The following is a 20,720-nucleotide window of genomic DNA, read 5'->3' on the forward strand; positions in this document are numbered from 1 at the left end:
AGGAAACCCCAGGGAGGATTTCCCTGCACTTCCTTTGGCTTAGTAATTAATGTGAACCCTCAAGAGAATGTGATTTGCCCCCTGCTCTCACTGACAGATCTAGGCTTACTTCTGTGGTGTTTAATTCCCACATTAAGGAATAGGAGCAGAAAGGGAGAGACAAAGGATGAAGTTAATAAGCTGGCCTTAAAAAGTAAGAAGAACAACAACAGCAAAAAAGGTGTAACGTTTCTATTTAACACAAAGGGAGTTCAATATCTGTACTGCCACTATCAAAATTCTCCACTTAATGCCTGGACCTCTTTTATATGTAAGAGCACCCACAGCACTTGACTCTACCAAAGTAGAAGTCTCCTTGGCCTCTAAACTCTTGCAGTATTCTGGTGCTATGTATACTTGGCTTCAGCCACAGTCTCTTTTCTGTTTATTCCCAGAGAACCAGTGGGTACTATTTTTGGATACCAAATTGTGAAACTAGTTAGAAATTATTTCTCATAATAAACTTAAGCGAACGGATACATAACAAAAACAGAAGTAATCAAAATAAAATCTGTTTTATATCAAAGCACACTAATAATGAAATAACAAGAAGACATTTAACAGTCAGCACAGTAAGAGCACGGGATCACAAAGCTGACAGCCAGTGCCCACTGAGATCACCTCATCACAAGCCTGGTCTTCTGACCCCTTCTTCCCACAACTCCAATCAATTTAAATACAAAAATAGAGAGGCCAGAAGAGGCACGTAAAATGCCAAAATCACAGGACCACAATCAACATCTGAGCCCCAAACTAAGACACTAGGTAATAAGAAATAAAGAAATAGTTAAAGGTTTGGTTGTCTTACCACAATTAATATAGGCTATAACAGATGGTAAGTTTAATAATGCAAACACACAGGTCCTATGGCTAGTCCTGCTTTAAAAACTACTTGTAAGTCACATAAACAGAAATGCTATACTCTGGAACCGAAAGGCAGTAGAAAATTCTTACAGATTAAGGCAAATGAGAAAATAAAGTTGGCAATGTGGAGAAAGGAGAAAGACTTTTATAAACTAGATGTTCCGAACTCAAGAAATGCCCATACTACTGAGGACACTGCTACATTGTGCAGAGAAGAGTGTCAGGCTGATCATTAATACTGTCTTAAAAAACATGAAGAGACCAATTCTATTCCATAGTCTCACAGATAACATTGAACACATCATACTTCCCACTCAAAAAGAAATAATATGGCATGTAATCCTACAACAATGCAATTTGTCATTTCTAAAACTTTTAACAAATTTAGGCTGAGAGCCTTAATCACAGAAACATTTGACGCCCAGACATCTTTTGTATCATCCAACGGAGTCTGGCTCCCCAAAAGGATGGGGTCCAATGTCAATTCCAGAAACATGGAACTGAATGGGGCCAAAAGACTCATTATAAAATTCAGCCTCAACATTACACAGAGTTTCTAGTAAAATTCAGATATATGCCAGACAAGGGGGTGCATCTCTCTCTTTCCCAGAGTAGACCTAATTTTACTTCCTCTCTGTGTCTGGTCTAAGAATGGGAGGTGAAGAGAGTCAGAGGAGTTCTTTGTGAGAGCCGTGAGATTCTCTAGAAAAAGGAAAAAGGAAAAAAGAAGCCCTAAAAGGTTTAACCAATTCATTTAAAAGCAGGGTGGAACTGTATCAAAATACCAGAGAAGAAATGAGAGCTGTCAACAAGTGCACAGATTCAGAGAGGTGAGGAGGACCAAGCAGCTCAGACACAGAATCGGCCCTCTCAGGAAGCCGCCTGGAGGCCACTGTCTGCCTCTGGGCCCTGAGAGTCTGTGGACAAAGGCTGGTTTAGGACTAAACACAAGGTAGCGATACACAAAGTCTGAGGACTTCCTCCAGCTATTAGAGTGCAGACTGCAAGGACAAAGGAAAAAAACAAACAAACCTAGTAACAAAAACCTTGAGACTCTTTTTGGATCTTAATAACAGTGGGTCTATGAAGCCAGGCTATAATCAGTCTGTTTAAGATTAGTCCCCAGGACCGGAAGGTGCTGCTAGGGCAAAACGTGAGGTCATCGTCGAAACTTAGGCCCTTTTTGGAAATAAACACCATGACCTTGTGGCATGATTATTACGACTAACACAGCCTACGATAAAAGTACTTTAATAGCATCATATATATTTCAACACCTAGACCCGATTTATTGGCTGGTTTAGAGACTTTCAGAAAGGGTTACCTGCTTGGCTCTTTTCCTTGCATCATCCAAAGATCTTCCCCTTTCTACTAACCGCTGAACCACTTTTTCCCACCGACTTTGTACACTGATCAGGAGATTCTTAATTAGGACGACATCTTGTTTCTGACTGAAATACTTCAGGTGGGTCCCAGTTTTGTCCAGCTCTATTATCTGCTCACGGTGAGAATTTACTTCATTGGCAAAGACCTTTCCCAAAAAGAAGGGTGGAATTAGAAACACGTGTAAAATTGTTCTGTCTTAAAAGTGCTTCTGGTGTCATAAGCTGAAACCGCTTTAAAGGACGAAATAAAGTTTCTAAAGTACCAAATTCATATTTCTGACATGAAAACACTCTGTCATCTAAAAAGGTCTGAAATAAGAATACTATCCATCTGAGTTACATCATACCTTGTGTTCATCGATTTGAAACAAGACTGTGTCCAAGATAAGACTTGGCCGAGAAGCTACATTCAGGGTCTGTTCGGCCTGGGTTAGCCAGTTGATGAAGTCTTGGAGGGAATTGTGGAACTCCATTGCCAAGTTGAGGGCCTCTTCCAGTTTAGTCTGCAAAGGCAGATTATTTAGTACTTGATGATATTTAAGTGTCCCCCCACCCCCCGTTTAACCACTCTGGCAGATTTCCTTCCCATCCACCCTTTATTTATATACAATCTGTATTTCTGTATTACCTAAACAGTTTATGAATGTAATGACACTTCACTAAAATAATGGCAAACCAAACCCCTTTTAGTATAGTGAGAAGATCTCAGTGCAGCTAAAAATAATCTGAGAAACACTAAAATTGTGATTTTAGGGCAATGAACCATAGAACACAATTACTTAACAGACATCTTTTATATCTTTATATAAAAAGAAAACTTGACATTCACATGATTAATCGGGGGGCGGTCAAAATGTTGTTGAGATACATATACGTTATACTCTGTCCGTGAGGGCAGACAATCTAGTATTCCTAGCCCATCATTACTCCTATAGCATTAAACAGTGATGTTTTTCATCCCTTTCCATGGACTTTTGTTATGGAAGTGCTTATTATATACACAATCATCTCAGTCTCTTGGCCTCCTTTCCCTCCCCACTACATACATAAATAAGTGTGATTAGAATTATTTTACAATCCAGAATTTGAATGGGTCACAAATTTAAAAATATACCTAGCAACACTTGATCTATGATCTGTGTTTGAACAGACTGCTTTAACTCCATTCTATGTGAAAGAGAATACTATTTTCAATTGACCCCAAGAAACTGCCAAATATATACAAAGAAAATTTAAACACGGGGTCATTAGAAGTTCCACTGATAATTCTACTCAGAGATAAAGTAAATCCCATGAAATAAAACATTCATTCTATTACATTAATTAAAGTACATACTTTCCTTTCATTGAGTTTGGTTTCCACCGATTCCCATTTTTCTTTCAAGTTATTTATGTCTTGGTCAATTGTCTCTGCAGATTTGGGGCATCTTGCAAGCATCTGCTGGCCTTTCTGCATCAGACTTTTGTATGTTTCTTCTTTAACATCAAAGGCAGCACAGATTTCCTACATTGAGAAATCCCCCCAAGTTAAATCATTCTTAGGAGAATAAAATCTAAGAGTTCCTTTTCCAGGTCATCAATCCCAAGCCCCTTATCATATATTCACCTCTATCTAACACACTGAATAACCGTGACACATTGAAATATTTCACTATATTGCAACAACACCGAGGCCTGTAGACATCTCTGTCTGCCAGAAATCCGAGAAATGGTGCTATCATTATCAATCCACTGCAGCACATTGAAGTTGGTAAGTGACATTTTAAATGGTTTTACTGTGCAGTAACCAATCAGCTCTGTGACCCTGAGCAAGCGATTTAACTTCTCTGAGCCCTGGTCTCCTTCTCTGTAAAAGAGGCTTTCTAAGTCTCCCCTCAGACTATGATACAATGGCTGTAATAATTTTTGGTATAATTTATTTCTATGTTCAGAAGGCAAACAATGAATAGAAAGTGAAGGCTCAATACAGTAAGACATTTTAAGTTGATTGTTCAAACTTTAGAATCACAAAAGACAAACTTGTGGTACTATGAATATTACTCTCATTTATAACATCTTTAAAGCCTTCAACTGGAATGCAATGTGTTTTTTCTACAGAGAATACAAAAAAATTATGAAAACAAATTCAGAATTTAATATCAAAACAAGAGTTACATTCATGTAAAAACTTAAGACCTATATGATGGCTACTTCCTATCCAAATTACCAAATTCAAAATTATTTACAACCGAGTGTGGTTTCAATAAGCTTTCACAACACTGGACATCTGATAAAAAATACAGGTTTGGATGTACGATGGCCCACTTCTTTTGCCCAATCCCCAAGCACTTGTACTCTTATTTCTCAAAATGCTAGTTGTCAGCATTTGAATATTAAAAAAAAAACCTTTCTGATGCAAATTCATAAGTATAAAAGAGGATTAGTTTTCAAAATATGAAACACTGTTTTATCTTAGAACTTCTAATCCTCAATTATAATGTAAATGAATAAGAAATGCCAATAAGCGAAGTCTAAATTCAATTTGTCAGTCCCCATTTCTGTGAAAGAAAACCAGAGTCTCATGTTTCATTATTTTTTCCTCTTTTAAAAGTGGACAGTGCCACAGAATCTGGGTGGGAACAGCCCACAGGCACAATGCTCCCAACTAGACTATTAACTAAACAGAAGCCTCCCCTTGTTCACAGCTGGTATGGTGTGAAGTTGGAAGATACAGTCCTATCACCATTAAAACAAACAGTGGCACCTCGGTGGTTCAGTTGGTTAAGTCTCCCTCTCTTGGTTTCGGCTCAGGTCATGAACTCATGGTTTCTAAGTTCGAGCCCCACATCAGCTCTGAGCTGCTGGTGCAAAGCAAGCTTGATTGAGATTCTCTCCGTCTTCCTCGCTCTCTGCCCTCCCCCATTCACACAGACACCTTCTCTCTCAAAATAAATAAGGAAACTTAAGAAAAATAAAACAAACAAGTAACTCTTGAACAGAACAAGAACATATTTTCCAGCCTTCCATGAAACTAGGAAGGAGTATCACGCTTATAGCAATAATTTTTAAGTCAAGTCTGATGGCTTTTGGGATTTTTCTTTTCATTGAAGTTACAACGGTTTATAATTAACACTATGTATTATCACTATCCATACAAGTTCATCATTTTATGGGGAAAATTCACTTCTAAAAAATGCCTAGACTTCTAAAAACTCTTCATATACTGACGTACTAATCTTTGAAATACATAAGTTCTGACTTGAAAAATTTAATCAATAAATGGTGTTTCTAGCACTTACACATAAAGATTTCTGCTGTAAAACCGTATATCCTTTAAACCTTCTCCCACAATTTATTGGCCACCAGGACCCAGACCAAATGGTCACGTTCTTTCTTAATCTGAGGCCAGAGCTGTAGGAAGTGATATACATACCAGGTGGGCATTGAGCTGCTCCCTGGCTGTTTCCGGCAGCCCCCCCAGAGGTTTGGAGGCTAACAGATGACGCTCCGTGTCCGTCAGCCACTGCTGCAGATCCTCAATCTCACCATGGAACCCTTTGGCCTGGAGTGATACAGAGTTTTAAGTCTGTGCCTTAAACACATTGTCACTTTTAAGCAGAAAATAAGGTTTGAACGACCCCAGCTTGCTGAGCCTCTCTCTGCGTTCTTAACAACAGGCAGGTGCAAGTGGATTTGCCTGGCCTTTCTCTGCCGTGGGAGCTCTGGCAGATACGACTATTACACTAAGAGCCAGAGGGCTGCCTTCTCATCTGCTTTGTTCTTTATCCCACTTATTTTTACTCCTCTCCTTGGGGTACACAAACTAAACAGAGGTCTGCAAAGCTACGAAAGAACTCCATGCTATTTTGGTCTTGAAGGCCACCAAAAGTCTGATAATCTATTTTTTTATTCACCTGGCGCAAGGCACCATCCAGCTGCCGCTTCCTTTGTTCTGTTTTTTCCAAAACATTTTGCCATCGTTGATTTAGAACTTCTAGCTTGTTCTGAAGGTTGCTTGCTTCTTCTCCTGCACTTGATTCAATTAGATCATTTCCTGCTTTATTAACGGCTTCTACTGTGGATTGATGGGCTAATACATCATTTTGAAGCACCTGAAAATACGAAGAGAACACTATGTTTTCTAGCTCATAACATGTTAATGGCGCTTTTAATACAATTGTTTTGTTTGCTGAAGATAGAACATTCGGAAACGAAACCACTGTCTACATAGAGTTTTAATACTAAGAGAGTGTTCGAATGGTGGGCTCCTTTTCCCTTAACTTTGCAGCTTTCCTGGATGTACCTTTAGTCTACCAATAATGCTTGAAAGATTATCAAAGAACATGTTGCTAGTTCTTCCCATCAGAATAACCTCTCATTGAAGAGATTATAATTAAAAGGTTCTAAAAGTTTTCATTTGATTCAAACTCATTTTGATTGAACTTAATTTTCATGTCTTAAGTAAACAACTTAAAATATTTTTATTTCTATGTATCCACTTTCAAATGTAAAATTATGACATTCTTAGATAGTGCCATGTTTTACAATTAACACTCTAAGAGGGAAAAAAATTACAATAGAATATTCTTTAAACTTCTCTCATTGGAAAGGTGCTACAATTAACTGTTAAGTAGGCAGGAATCTTGGGACACTCTGACGCTAAGGGAAGAGAGATGTCACCGACGGCAGGAATCCGCAAGCCCAGAGATCCAAGGTGGAGCTGTTCCTTTACTAGGAGATACACATTTGAAGTGCAGTGAACACACAGACTCCTGTAAGTAACACCTTCCTTATATACATGAAAATATAAGAAAAGATCAATAATGCTTAAATGTGCTAACACGGGACAAGAATGTTAAGTGCAAAAAGCAACCACAAAGCTAAAAAAAAACCCTGAAATTATACTGAAAAGGATGACAACTTTGAGCTCTACAAATAGAGTTTCGGGATAGTTTCCTTTCAAGAAGACCGTGGTTATGTTTTTGGAAACCAGAAGAGACTTTCCTCTCATGTTAGTAAGAGCCAATGATAATCTTCCCCTATATTCATGGACTCAGGGCTGCCAACAGATGTAAGGCGTCCCGCATCTGGAGGGAAATCCAGAACAAGGGGGGTTTTTAGTGAAGAGCACTAATCATCTGTGATAACTGCTTCTCTGACTACATGCACTCATTCCCTGAGGCACCTGTTAAGGAAGTGTTTTTTAAAGGCTATAAAATCAACTGAGGAAACACTCCCTCCCTTCCTCCAGCAACTGTGCTAGTGATTTTAAGCCCTTTAACTTCTGACCTTTGAGAAATGGAAGCAGGGAGAAGGATACATTTCTAACTGCTCAAAAGTAGATAAACAGAAATAAAAGATCCCTACCTCATGTCCTGTCAAAATAAATGGATCATGGTGTCTCATTATTCTATCTCTACTGGACTCTACAAAAATTCCTGTCACTGATGTAGGTTGCATTTAAGAACAACTGTTAAGATGAGGATAAACATACTTTTTTTTTTAATGCAGAGTCAGTCTGACCAGTCATTACTACTCTTAGAAAGGCATAATAGAGACATTAAATAATGATATTAATGATACAAAATTAATGATACAAAATTAGGTCCTAACTGTCTAATCAGATATGGCTGGGCAATGACTATAAATACAGACAGAATCAGGTAAAAGAGGGACAGAAATTTAAATTAGGGTCCCGTTACTGTGGGGAAAAGTGTGAAAAAAGGAAAACTATAGCAAGAATATTAAAAAACTCTTTATCATAATAGTAAAGTGCCAAAAACCTACCTTTCATTTAAAGTGATGATAACTATGTAAAATTATTAATATTTTCTATTTGGTAATCAAGGAAGACTTATTTAACTTTAGAATTTAGGATATGGCCTTACATAAAATGTCCTATTAATGTGAATGTTCAAGTTCTATGAAAGACTGTTGACTGTCAGGATAAACTCAACGAGTGTAACCTTTTATTCATTAAGCCTATTGACATAAGAGATGGGGAATTTTCTTTTCATCTGAAAAAAAAATCATTTATCTCACTTTTCTTGGCCAAGTCAATGGCATTGGTCATTTGCACAAAGATTCGAACAACTGGATTTCAGAATTTATTTTTCTAGGCAAATGCACTTTATCGTAATAAGCTAGAATCCTGCTCTCAACCCCCACACGCTCTGCTCTGATGACCTCAGTGGCTATCATCTAAGCCTCGAAGATGCCTCCTGCTATCAGTTTGGGCCCACTGTGTTAAGCTCCATGCTTTCCTCCTCCCTAAGCCCTCCAGGCTATACAGAGATAAGGTATTTTCTATTAAGAATTGTCAACCAAGTGTCACAAAGATGACAACAATGGGAGCCTGAGTGGCTCAGTCAGTTGAGCATCTGACTCTTGATTTCAGCTCAGGTCATGATCTCATAGTTTGTGCTGTGCTGACAGGGTGGAGCCTACTCAGGATTCTCTCTGTCTCCCTCTCTCTCTGCCCCTCCCCTACTCTCTCTCTCAAAAATAATCTAAAAAGTGAAAAAAAAACTTAAAAAAAAGAATTGTCAACCAAGTGTCACAAAGATGACAACAACATAAAATTGTTTTGTATGTATCTCAAGATACAATTAAAATTGTTACTTTAGTTTTTAATTTAAAGCTATCAATCATGTTCAGGACATATAAGAACTCTTTTAAACATAATAAATATTGTTCAAAACTAATAAAGAAAGAAAAGAACTAAGCCACAGAAAGCCAATGGGAAGTAAGAGAGACACAGAGAATGAAGAACAAACCTGCAGAGTGACAGACACACAGGCAGGAAGAAAGATGTCAGACGTGCTAACCACGCAGCAGGTGACACACGGCACTTCGGGGACCAGAGAAAACACACACACAACTCGCAGTGGAACAACATTCTGAGCCTATGATATTTCTAGGGTACCCCCAACAGCTTTTAAAACTAGGCTATGTCCAGCCAGTGACAGGGACAATCAGGGATGTAAAGCAATGTTTGCCGTGCAGTCTGAAAATTTAGCCAGAAGTTTCCCATCCTTGCTCTTTTGGATAGCTGCCCTGAACAACGAGGAAAAAAGATTTTTGTTTATAATCTTTTAAAAAGTGTGTTTTAAGTAGTTTAGCCTTTGGCTACAAATGTCAAATATGAACCTGAGCCATCATCAGCAACTCGAAAAATACACAGAGAGGAAACGTGTGAAAACAGAAATCTGATGACACTGGAAATGCACAGAGAAGAAACATGACACGCAACCACAGCTACGTACGTGATGCTTGGCGAGTTCAATTTCAATGGCCTTAGGGTCTCCTCCGACAGGCTTCTGTTCACTTAGCAGGCCCTCAGTGTGGGTCAGCCAGGCCAGCAGCTCGTCCAGGGCATGTTGGAACTGGCCCAGGGCTAACAGAGCACCCTCCAGCTTGTGCTACAGAAACAGGGGACAGGAAGAAAATCCATAGGAATCCGATATCATGAATGACATACATTTATAAAAATAACAAGAGTAAAAAAAAAAAAAATCAATTGTTGCATGCTGTATAATTCCAGAAGCATATTCCATGAAGCCCAATGATCATATCCTACATTTTACATTTGACATTCCTTATGGTTAAACATGGCATGTTGAGAAGCAGGAAGAATTCTAATAAAATAAGAATTTATGTAGGGGCTTCAAAGGTTTATGTACCTAATCACCTAATTGTATTTTTTAATCATGACTTCACCTTAATACATGAAACTGAACTTTTCTAACTTCCTAACGAAAGTCTTGGTGCTTACCTGTCTGTTGATAATTCTTTCATCCAGACTATCCCATATCAATTTCAGCTCCATTAATGGGTCTTGAACAGTATGCTTGTCACTCTCTTCTGTTACTTTCTTCAGCAAAAGCTCCGCTTGATGGTTCAGTCTCTCCATTTCTATCTGTTGCTGATAGGCCTCAGACTTAAATTGCTATTTTTTTTTAAAAAAAGAGATATATAAGGAAAGTTTGTTCTAAATCAAAACTTTACACAGGTCCTACCTGCCTAATAAAAATTCTATGGATTCAATATTTATTCTAATTCATTACTTCTTATGGCCAGAGAGATGAAGAGAAATAAAATCTAACACAAAAGAATTATAAATCAAGAAAGATGAAGGAAATATGTTTTCCTTATTCAATGTTTTATAATGCTGGAAAAATATTTCTATTTACAATTTTGACATCTCACTTTTGTTCTCTACAGAAAAAAAACTAAGCAATTTCCAGGTTAGCCTTATTCTAATACCTATATATACATTCAGTAAGTAAACTTGGATACATTGACATATATGAAACCCCCCCCCAAAATCTCTAAGACATGCAGATTAATATAGTCTGCTCAAAAACAGTGCATCCACTGAACATTTCATGTTTTCTGTAGCTGTGTTGTGTTCATTGATATTTAGTTATTCCTTGGCCTAACCCACTGCTGGCTCAGAATAACATTATTTTTTCTCCCAGCGCTCACTAACATGTATTTAATGATCTTGGCTTTGCCACCCAACACAGATTAGCAAATGGTTGCTTGTAGTGGAAAACTGTCCTTTCACAAAATACTTTTAATCTGTAATCATAATAAGTAAGTTATTAATAGCTAAATAGTCCCTTAACTTTTTCAAACATGAAAATAATAATTAAAAAATAACTAAGGTATCATGAGCATTTGCTTTATTCTCAAAAAACTTATAAAGAAAATAATTTTATCCTCAATTCAAGCTAAGGACACAAAAGTGAGACCAGTTAGATAATTGTCCCAAGGTCTTTTAGTTAAGAAGGTGAGATGCACTGGGATGTAATCTTAAGACAACCTAATTTCAGAGAGAGCACTCATAAGCAGCCTGCTGCATGAAAAGTAGTGAGCTATATGCAAGTATCCAAAAATGCACACCTGTAAATGTACATACAGCACATCACGTGTGTACTCCATAGTCACATGAAGAAAAGAAAACGCAATCTAATAATGGCAACCTTCTTAATTTCTAAATAGAATATTCTATCTCACACTTAGAGATGAACATGCTACAATTTTAAAGCCAGATAATAATTGTATATAAACATCTAGTAGAGCTCATTGAAAATGGTGTGATGTCTCTTTGTATGGGGACTTGAAATTAGGAAGGAAACAGCTGATCCCACTTGGATAAATGATCAACAGCACAGAGGAATTCAAAGAGGAAACAGTGCAGCCACTTACACAGCTGGAGATCAAGAATTACACAAAAGTAAAAATTACAGACAAAAGCAGATAGAAAACAACAAACATTTTTACAAAACAAACATTTCGGGAAATACTAGTATACCATGGATGTTTCTCTAGACTATTAGACTAAATGGATTACTCTGACCCACTGAAGAAAAAAAGTGTTATATGTGTATTGAGGACAATGATACACCACTGAACAATGAAGTTATAAAAATCCTTACTGTATGCGCTATAAAATATACTTCCACACCTTCCCACACCCCTTCCCCTCTTCAGTGTGCTCCCAACATAAGGATTTCTGAAAGGCTATAAATCAAATCTTAAGAGAGATTGTCTTTGGGTACATAACATTTTTGGGTGGCTTTAAAAAAGCTACCTTTTTGGTTCTTGTTATTTTCTGTCTTTTCTATAATGAATAAGTATTGATTTAATAAGAAGAAAACTAGTATTTTATATCATTTAATGAGCACTTATATGCTGCTTATGTAATTATGCTATATCAAACCAGTTTCACAATCAAAATGTTAATACTTGTTATGTAAAATAAATTTGTGTCAAGAATCTCATGAATACAGAACATAAAAGTAGTCTCTGATAAATTAATGAACCCCACACATACCTTTAGCTCTTCAATCTGCTGCTTGACAGTTTCAAGATCTGTTCCAATTGGTGACATTGAAGCTAATTTACCACCTGCAATATCTACCCAGTCAAATATTGCCTGAAAAACACATTAGCCCATGAGTTACTAGGACATCTGAAATTGCTATAACATCGCAAGTGTTACAGAAAAGTATGATCATAAATCTATGCAGATGTTAAGGAATGAGCCTATTTTACAAATTAAGATGGTTCACCTAATAAGTAAAAGCAATAATATAATGGAAAAGCCATCTCAAATATGCAATAGTTGTAACCTCCAATTCTGCATCCAAGTTTGCAAAGGAAATTCTTTTCTGAATGGAATCTTAGAATATTAAGAACTTTCAAAAAATGCATTTGAAAAAGTTTTCTAAATTCAATCACATGAAATAGGCATTAGAAAGCATAGAGAATTCTAAGAGGATGATTATGTAAATATATTGAAAGAGAAAGATTTCAAATCCATCTGCTTTTTCAAATAAAGCAAGACATCTATTGTTTAGCACATGAGTAAAATATTTGGCCCAGCTAAAGCCTTACACATTATTTAGATTAGCATGAAAATCCTGCACATACAACATAGACTACAGAATCTATTTTCCTGTTCTTTTTAGGTATATAAACATTTTAGAAAAGCACAACTCACATTTCTTTCAGATACTGAATATACAAAATTATTCTGGACTTCACTGAAGTTGCCAGACCATACAGTAGGAGGAAGAATCTTGAAAACTATTTTCAGTTATCATTAATAATAAACCCAATAACTTACGCAGCAACCCAGGAAACAATTTTTTTTCTTACTTTACAGCCAAACCCCAACATGTCTAGAGCCTCTGGATATTTCAACATCTAGCTCTGGCCAGCCTCAGATATTTAATAAATCAAGTGGCCCTTCATTCCCACAGATGATGCTACTAACCTACAATGGCCTTGTTTTTCGAGCACAGGTAATGAGAGTAAAAGTCATGGTGGCTAGGGGCACGCGGGTGGCTCAGTCGGCTAAGCCTCCGACTCCTGATTTCTGTTCAGATCATGATCTCTCAGTTCGCGGATTTGTGCCCGACATTAGGCTCTGCACTGACAGTACGGAGCCTGCTTGGGATTCTCTGTCTACCTCTCTTTCTGCCCTCCCCCTGCTTGCATTCTCTCTCTCTTTCTTTCTTGCATTCAAAAATAAATAAACATTAAACATTTAAAAAAAGGAAAGTCATAGTGCCTAGCCCATGACTGCTGTGGCTAATAGCTCCTGAGGTCAAAAGGCTGCAAATGGTGGCAGGGCCATCTCTAGCCACAGAAGAGGGCACAGCTCAGTCATTTATTAATAATGCGTACAAATCATGACCTGGTCCTGCAAACTGAGTGAGGGCTGGAGCTGGATTAGTTCCTGGCCACTGAAACCTAACCAATAATTTAACTCTTTGATTAAACAGTGGGGGAAGGAGGAAAGTTATATAAGATATTATTTGTGGTGAATTTTTTCATATATTTCTAAAGTTCAAAATACTTTCAGCTGGCATGAAGCCGGTCTTGTGATATTTATTTTGACAAATATAGAAATGGAATGGCCTAATAAAAAGATGTTCTCATCTGAGCTTTAAAAATAATATTCACTTGGTGTTATGGAAATACTCAGAAGGGCTTTTTCCATATGGTAGGAGGGTTGACATATTCAACACTGGCCAGCCTGTTAGGAAATGGAATAAAGCTGAAGAAGGTGAGGAGAGAAATATCCCTGAGGCGGTCTCAACGGACAAGACAATTTTTCATTAAAAAAAAGGAAGAAACTTTAAGAAATGGTTAAAAAACTGACTGAGAACCCTTAAGGGGTGTGAAAAACAACCATGAAAAGGAATTATGTGGATGGAAAGGAAGAAAAACATTTTACACAACAGATTATGACCTAATGAAACAGAAATCTATTTTGGTTCAATGGGAACACTGGCTTCAAATCAAATCTCTTTTACTTCTGACTTTAGTTAAACTCAGGGATATTTTTAGATAGTGTTTACTCCTTTCATCTTACTCCACTCAACTTCAGAACAGAACTCTGAATCGGCTCCCATTTCACTGTCTGGTGTAGAACCATTAACATTTTCCAAAAATTAAAAATTTTCTTTTTGAGTAAATTGCACTCTATGTATAAGAATGTACTGAGATGTGTACATAAATCTACATGTATCTCCGGTGTCAGAAATACCTTCTAAAAGGCAAAACATACGCTGAAGTAGGTGAGCCTGCTGCATACACATCTGCAGCCCTGGGGTGGGGCCAACGTGTCGATCCGCACGCGTCAGTCAGCCTGACTCTCCTGCCAGCAGACCGCGGGATGCCCTTACCTGCAGTCCGTCCTGGTACTGAACGGCAGCCTGCATCGCCTCCTCAAGTTTGTCCACCCGGTCTTTCCAAGCCTTATTCAGAGAATCCCAGGCTGAATTTAACTACAAAATAAATATCAGGATTCTTTTAGTGTCTCTTATTAAGTCTGCAACCACTTCTAGCAAATATGCTTTAGGTAAACAAAATCTCTTTTAAAAAGCGTTCTGATGATAGTAGGAAACAGGCTAGCTGTACCTCATCAATACTCTTCTTGACAATGGGTTTATCAGGTTCCCCACAGGCAGCAATGAGCTCAGAACCCAAGTTGATAACCATATCCAGCTCTTCCTGTAGTCCATCGATTTCTTCCTTTATGGCCTAGAATAAGAAATGACAGCCTGAAAGTTTAAGCAAAAACACACCAGAACCAAAAAGATGGACATAAAGACATTAATTATAGTTCCTTCTAGGAAGTGGGGTTATAATCTATTTTTTATTTTCTTCTTTCTCTTTTCTAACTTTCTGTGATAAAATTTTGTCAATTAGAAATATTTTAATGAAAAAACAGCTTCCTTTGTAAAAACATCAAATGTTTATTCTAAAAACAGTATTTAAAGAATTAATTCTATATAACAAATACCAGAATGAGCTCCTTTAAATATTAATAACAATGAAAAGTGTAGAAATATATTTTTTGAAACAAAATAGTTCAGGCAATATACATTTACCTTTTCTTTAATTAAAAAAATTTTAACCTATTTTGAGAGAAAGAGAGCATGAGCAGGGAAGGGGCACAGAGAGGGAGAATCTCAACAGGCTCTGCACTGTCAGTGTGGAGCCAGATGTAGGGCTCAAACTCACAAACCCTGAGTTCATGACCTGAACCGCAATCAGGAGTCAGGCATTCAAGTGACTGAGCCAAGCAGGTGCTCTGGCAATAAACATTTAAAATAGAGGTTAAGTAATCTATATAAAAAAATCTAAAATATCCCCATCCCTACCTGCACAACCAAACCAAGCTTGCAGATACAGAGAACAGATTGGTGGTTGCCAGAGGCAGGGGATGTGGGTGAAACAGGTGAAGGAGGTCAAAGGGTATAAACTTCCAGTTGTTAAAAAAGAAGTCACAGGGAAGCAATGTATAGCATGGTGACTATAGTTAATAATACTGTATTGCACATTTTAAAGTTGCTAAGAGGAGGGGCCTGGGTGGCTCAGTTGGTTAAGCGGCCAACTTTGGCTCAGGTCATGATCTCACGGTTCGTGGGTTCGAGCCCCGCGTCGGGCTCTGTGCTGACAGCTCCAAGCCTGGAGCCTGCTTCTGATTCTGTGTTTCCCTCTCTCTGACCATCCCCCCCCCGCTCACGCTTTGTGTTTCTCTCTCTCAAAAATAAATAAATCGTAAAAAAATAAAAATAAATAACGTTGCTAAGAGTAGATCTTAAAAAAAATAAAACAAAATAAGCATAAGTAAAGCATGAGTTCAAAAACTTCTAACAAATTAATGTTAGTAGATTTAAGATGATCTAGCTCATTCTGTCATTTCCCTAGGACTTATAAACTATAAAAAAATAGGAGAAAAATACAGGGTACTACTTTTGCTGTCATCTTCTTGGTTAAATATATTTATTCACTCAAGAAACATTTAATAAGTATAAACCAAGCCCAAGCCAGGCATCGGGGAGGCAGATAAAAATGGGGCCGTTCCACCCCAGGATTGCTCCAACTCCATTAGAAATAAAAGAGAGATAACCAATGATAAGTTATACTATGTGCAGAGTCCTTTGCATGAGGACAGCATTACGAGAACACAGACCAACTTTCCTAAGTATGCCAAAAGATTTTTCATGAAGGTACAACCCAAATGACCCTTGAAGTTTGAGTGGGATTTGCCAGAAGAGTGGTAGAAAGAACATAAGAGGGTGAGGAAACTAATGAGCAAAGATACAGAGACTAGAAAGAGCACACAGCAGGGCCCGGGGAAGCCACTTTCTAATAAAGGAGCAACACTCAACAAAATGGCTTTGGGAACACAGGCATGGGCTATGCGGGACCTAAAACACCAGGATGCTAACTATCGGAGTCTGGATTTCATTCCGTAGGCAGCGGATGCCGCTGAGCGGCTGTGAGTGGCAACAGAGTAAGAGCAGATCTAGAGAGAGGACGAGGTTGGAAGTCTGGCAAGGAAAGAGACTCTGCAGGTAGGGATACCACTACAGATTACTTCAGAGGCCAAAAACGAAGGACCTGAAATAAGGCAGCAGCAATGGGGATGAAGAGAAACTTTAAAAATACATACTCTGTCAGTGAAATTTGTGGGTATAATCTCTTTCCTACTATATCACTATACACCCCACTTTCAGAACCAAATATAAACTTTAATAAATTCTGAATATTTACCAAAGGAACGTAGGTTTCATGACACTACAACTTTTTTTTTAACTTTAAAGGAGATTTTCTGCTTACCTCCGCTGCTTCTTGCTGCTGTTTTACTACTGAGGGATCAATCCCAGGGTCCTCCAGATCCCGGATGAAATCTTGTGTGTCTTTAGTGGTTACGACCAAAGACATGTGATCACACCAGAACTTTTCTGCTAATTCCATTACATCCAGTAGTTTGGCTTCCCTTTCTTCCACCAGTGTGTGTATGTTCTCCCAAATGAAAACCATTTGGTCAAGCTTATCCTGAACAGCTATGGCACAAAACAGTATCAAAAAGGCAATATGTTAGTCTCATTTAAGCAATAAAGCAGAATGTTTTAGTTTGCACAGAAACGGTGATTCAATTTGCTAAATATCTAAAACTGGACCCAATTTTGGTTGACCACCGTCTAGTATCACTAGTTCCAACAAAGCATATTCTAGACAAATGTGAAATTTCAGGGTATCTACTCCTCCTGAACCAAGGCTCTTTCTGACAAAAGTAGACGCTCAAAGGCAAGTGAGCTCAGACTAGACGTAAGTTTACCAACTTTGAAGTTCATCAAGGCTGACCTCAATTCCAAAGAAAATGAAATAACCACTTAAGCTCTCCAAATCAAGAATAACAGTGTCTGTTCAGGAATATAACAACATAGGATATATATTTTGGGGTTGTTTCTAGAGTTCCCTTATAAACTTCCACTAATCTACGTATGTGCTCTTCCTTTTGGTCCGCAGCTCTTATCTTTAGGAGGGTCGTGGCTGCCAGTTTTGCAGCTACCGGACGCCCATTCTGTGGTGCCCATTATAAACAAGTAGTGTAATTAGTAATGAGAAAAAAAAAAAAACCAGGGTTTGTTCCTGTGCATCATGCTTTAAACAACTGGTTTAAAAGTCCCAAAGAACACATGGCTTTTGCATAATGGCAACACTTTGTAACACAGGAAGACATTAACAAGGGATTTCTGTACATAGCTCTTCAACCCCAAGGGTAGTACCTTTTCTAAAATCTGGCATTTTGTTATGCAACTGGACTGTCTGTAAACAGCGGGAACATTCACAATTGTTTTAAAGGTAAAGTTCAGTTGTTTCCTTATTCTGAGATTATTACCTTTAGCGGATATGTCTTTGTCAGTGCCCTCAGATCTCGCAATCATTTCCTCTCCCCGCTTTTTAAGAGTTTCATACAACGGTTGTAGCTTCTCCATATCTACCGACACGTTCTTATTCTCACTGATCTGCTCCTTAATCTTCTCGACCTCAGCTGAGATGGAAGGCGGCTGCCTCAAACGCTCCACGATGCGTTCCAGGCTCTCGAGGATCTGGTCTATCTTGTCATGGAACTAGAAGTGAATCAAAGGGGTCATTTATGGGGAATAGACCTGTGATATCAAATGTGATATTTAAATGAAAAAATATATAGTGTCACAATCAAGAATTAAATCTTAGCTCCTTTGTTAACATATCCACCCAAATGAGTGTATTCATTAAGAAACAGTATACGTTAAAAAAAAAAGAAATGGTACATGTTAATATATAATTGGACTGGCTCACGTTGGCATCTTACCTATTGCCTCATTTATCTTAATTCAAATTAATTTTAAAAATTAAGTCCAATAAGCTGTGTTTTTTCTATCAAAACTATTTTATTCATCTTTACTCATTATTTTAACATCCTAAGAAAGTTAATATTATTAAATGTAAGATTCATGAACATATTTTATTAGAATACATGAGTTTCTTAAGTTATAAATTTCCCGAATTGAAAAATGTTACAGAATGAGACAAAACAAAAACCTCCCTGACAGAACAGAAGTTTGAATTCCATTTACGGTCAAACATATAATCAGATTCATGAAAGAACTTTATAGTTTTGTCTGCAAAGGTACCACAGACAATAAAGCAAAGTTATAAAACTTTGTTCAGTCACGGATTTTACACTGTCCTCGGTACTAAAGGAATCATCACTCAGGATTACAGAAAAGGGCCCACCCCACTGTCACTGTATCTAATAATGAAAGCCCAACTCTGCAGATGAAAAGTCTGTAGGTAATTTCAAATCTAACTTCTTGAAAACAGGTATTTAAAAAAAAAAAGAAAAACATGAATTTCCAACTCATATTTTTTTCCTTCTTATTCAGTCTACACAGTCTTTCTTCTTATTCCCTTCTTGGGAGTGTCTCACTAACAATGATAATAGCACTTTCTTTCATCTCTCCTCATGGCAAATATTCTTTTCTACTTTAGATGGACACTTAATTAAATAGTTGGACAGTGATGTCAACTGTATGTTTTTTACGGCATTGAAAACTATTTTGTAGTGTACCTGCAAACAGGCAGAGAAATATAAGGACTGGACAAGACAAATACCACCTCTGAAAGGTAAAAACATCAATACTCAGATTTAATACTGTGAAATAATTTGGGCTGGAATTAAATCAGGAGATCCAAGAAAATGTTGTTCCATGCTCTGCAATTTAAAAGAACTCAATTGTATTTGTGGTATAAATGATTACCTGAGTGGATTGAGAAATAGCTTCATCCAATGCCACAGCTCGCTTTTTGACATCTTCTTTAATTTGACTGTAAAGGGTGTCAGCTGCCACATACTTCTCTTGGATAGAAAAGCCTTCTCCAGGGCTCAATTCCAGTAACTGCGGCCCAGTTTTGTTCATCTTATCTATATGAGGCTTGTGTTCGGCTATCAACTCTCGCAGTTGCTATAACAAACCAAACAGCTTCTCAGTATCTCAGGGTCACACTTCCATATTACAGCTGTCTACATGCCCAATGTGTCCAGCTGGCAAGAAACTCCAAGCACCCTTCCCATCACAAGGCAGTTACCACAGGACGGCTCATACTGCTCCCTGCCAGCAAGAGATGCCCCTGACACAAAGAATAAACAACAGTCTGGCCACGTCAAAATCTCTTTAAGGGTATGTAGAAAACTTCTCGTTGAGTGAAATAATGAATCCCAGTTCATTATGCATTTCCTATCAAGAGCAGTACACTTTGACAAGGGTCATATAAAGAACTATGAACTCACTATGTCCTCAACCTATAGAGATTAAGCCATAACTCTTGGTGTTCCTTTCTGTACACTCATGATATATGCAAAAATTCTTCAAAAGGGAGGGAGGAAGAAAGGGAAGGAAAGAAAAGGAAAGAAGTTCAGCAGAAGGTAGACATAATGCCAAGAGAAAAAATTAACAGGATATAAGCTCATGAGGCATTGTAGTTATTTTTATATACATATATGTATATATATATTTAAACCAATATAAAATGTGTACATATGTATTACATTATATGTACCTAAGTATAAATCCATTTTATGTACATATGTGATATGTATATATAACATATACATATGAATAAATTCATCTGTATTTTAAAATGTTAAAGGCTACAGGGAAATCAATCTGAAACATGGCTATATACTGAGCATTATTGGTAAGATGTGTTTAAAAAAAAGTATATGATACATGAAATATTTTGCATAATCTCATCTAATCAAGAGATACAATGATATTTATACCAATGAGTGGGTGTGTAATGGAGCCCCATTCCTTGTAGGGAGATAAATCAATCTGGAATATCTACACTCCATAGAACACAGGGCCTCCACTGATCAGTTTTCATGGGCCAGATCCAAAGTGACACCCATCTTCTAGGTCTCTCTTAGGCTAGCCTCCCTGCAGCACTGAGAAGCCTTCCATTTATACCTCTGTTGCGATTAGGATCCTTAATCGGAAGCTCCTTGTCCTCACCAAAAGGTGTATCTCCAAACTATTTGCTACCTAGACCTGAACAAAAATTTCTCTGAGAGAAATTATATTCAGGAAAGAC

At 37.6% G+C, this 20,720-nt stretch overlaps 1 protein-coding gene across 7 annotated transcripts in view; it reads right to left on the reverse strand.

The window, feature by feature from the left end:
• DST (dystonin) overlaps nucleotides 1–20,720 on the reverse strand; it is a 489,005-nt gene that overhangs the window by 31,703 nt on the left and 436,582 nt on the right. For all 7 annotated transcript variants that reach the window (XM_029945269.1, XM_029945267.1, XM_029945266.1 and 4 more), the window contains 13 exons: nucleotides 19,388–19,591; nucleotides 17,983–18,214; nucleotides 16,917–17,143; nucleotides 14,706–14,828; nucleotides 14,471–14,572; nucleotides 12,109–12,210; nucleotides 10,042–10,215; nucleotides 9,533–9,688; nucleotides 6,182–6,379; nucleotides 5,701–5,829; nucleotides 3,625–3,792; nucleotides 2,636–2,791; nucleotides 2,228–2,434 (listed from right to left, as the gene is read on the reverse strand). In XM_029945269.1, coding sequence (XP_029801129.1) covers nucleotides 2,228–2,434; nucleotides 2,636–2,791; nucleotides 3,625–3,792; nucleotides 5,701–5,829; nucleotides 6,182–6,379; nucleotides 9,533–9,688; nucleotides 10,042–10,215; nucleotides 12,109–12,210; nucleotides 14,471–14,572; nucleotides 14,706–14,828; nucleotides 16,917–17,143; nucleotides 17,983–18,214; nucleotides 19,388–19,591 — 2,178 coding nt within the window. The remainder of the gene's footprint in view (nucleotides 1–2,227; nucleotides 2,435–2,635; nucleotides 2,792–3,624; nucleotides 3,793–5,700; nucleotides 5,830–6,181; nucleotides 6,380–9,532; nucleotides 9,689–10,041; nucleotides 10,216–12,108; nucleotides 12,211–14,470; nucleotides 14,573–14,705; nucleotides 14,829–16,916; nucleotides 17,144–17,982; nucleotides 18,215–19,387; nucleotides 19,592–20,720) is intronic.

This window comes from Suricata suricatta, chromosome 7, assembly GCF_006229205.1.
Source record: "Suricata suricatta isolate VVHF042 chromosome 7, meerkat_22Aug2017_6uvM2_HiC, whole genome shotgun sequence".
In the NCBI taxonomy this organism is placed as follows: domain Eukaryota; kingdom Metazoa; phylum Chordata; class Mammalia; order Carnivora; family Herpestidae; genus Suricata; species Suricata suricatta.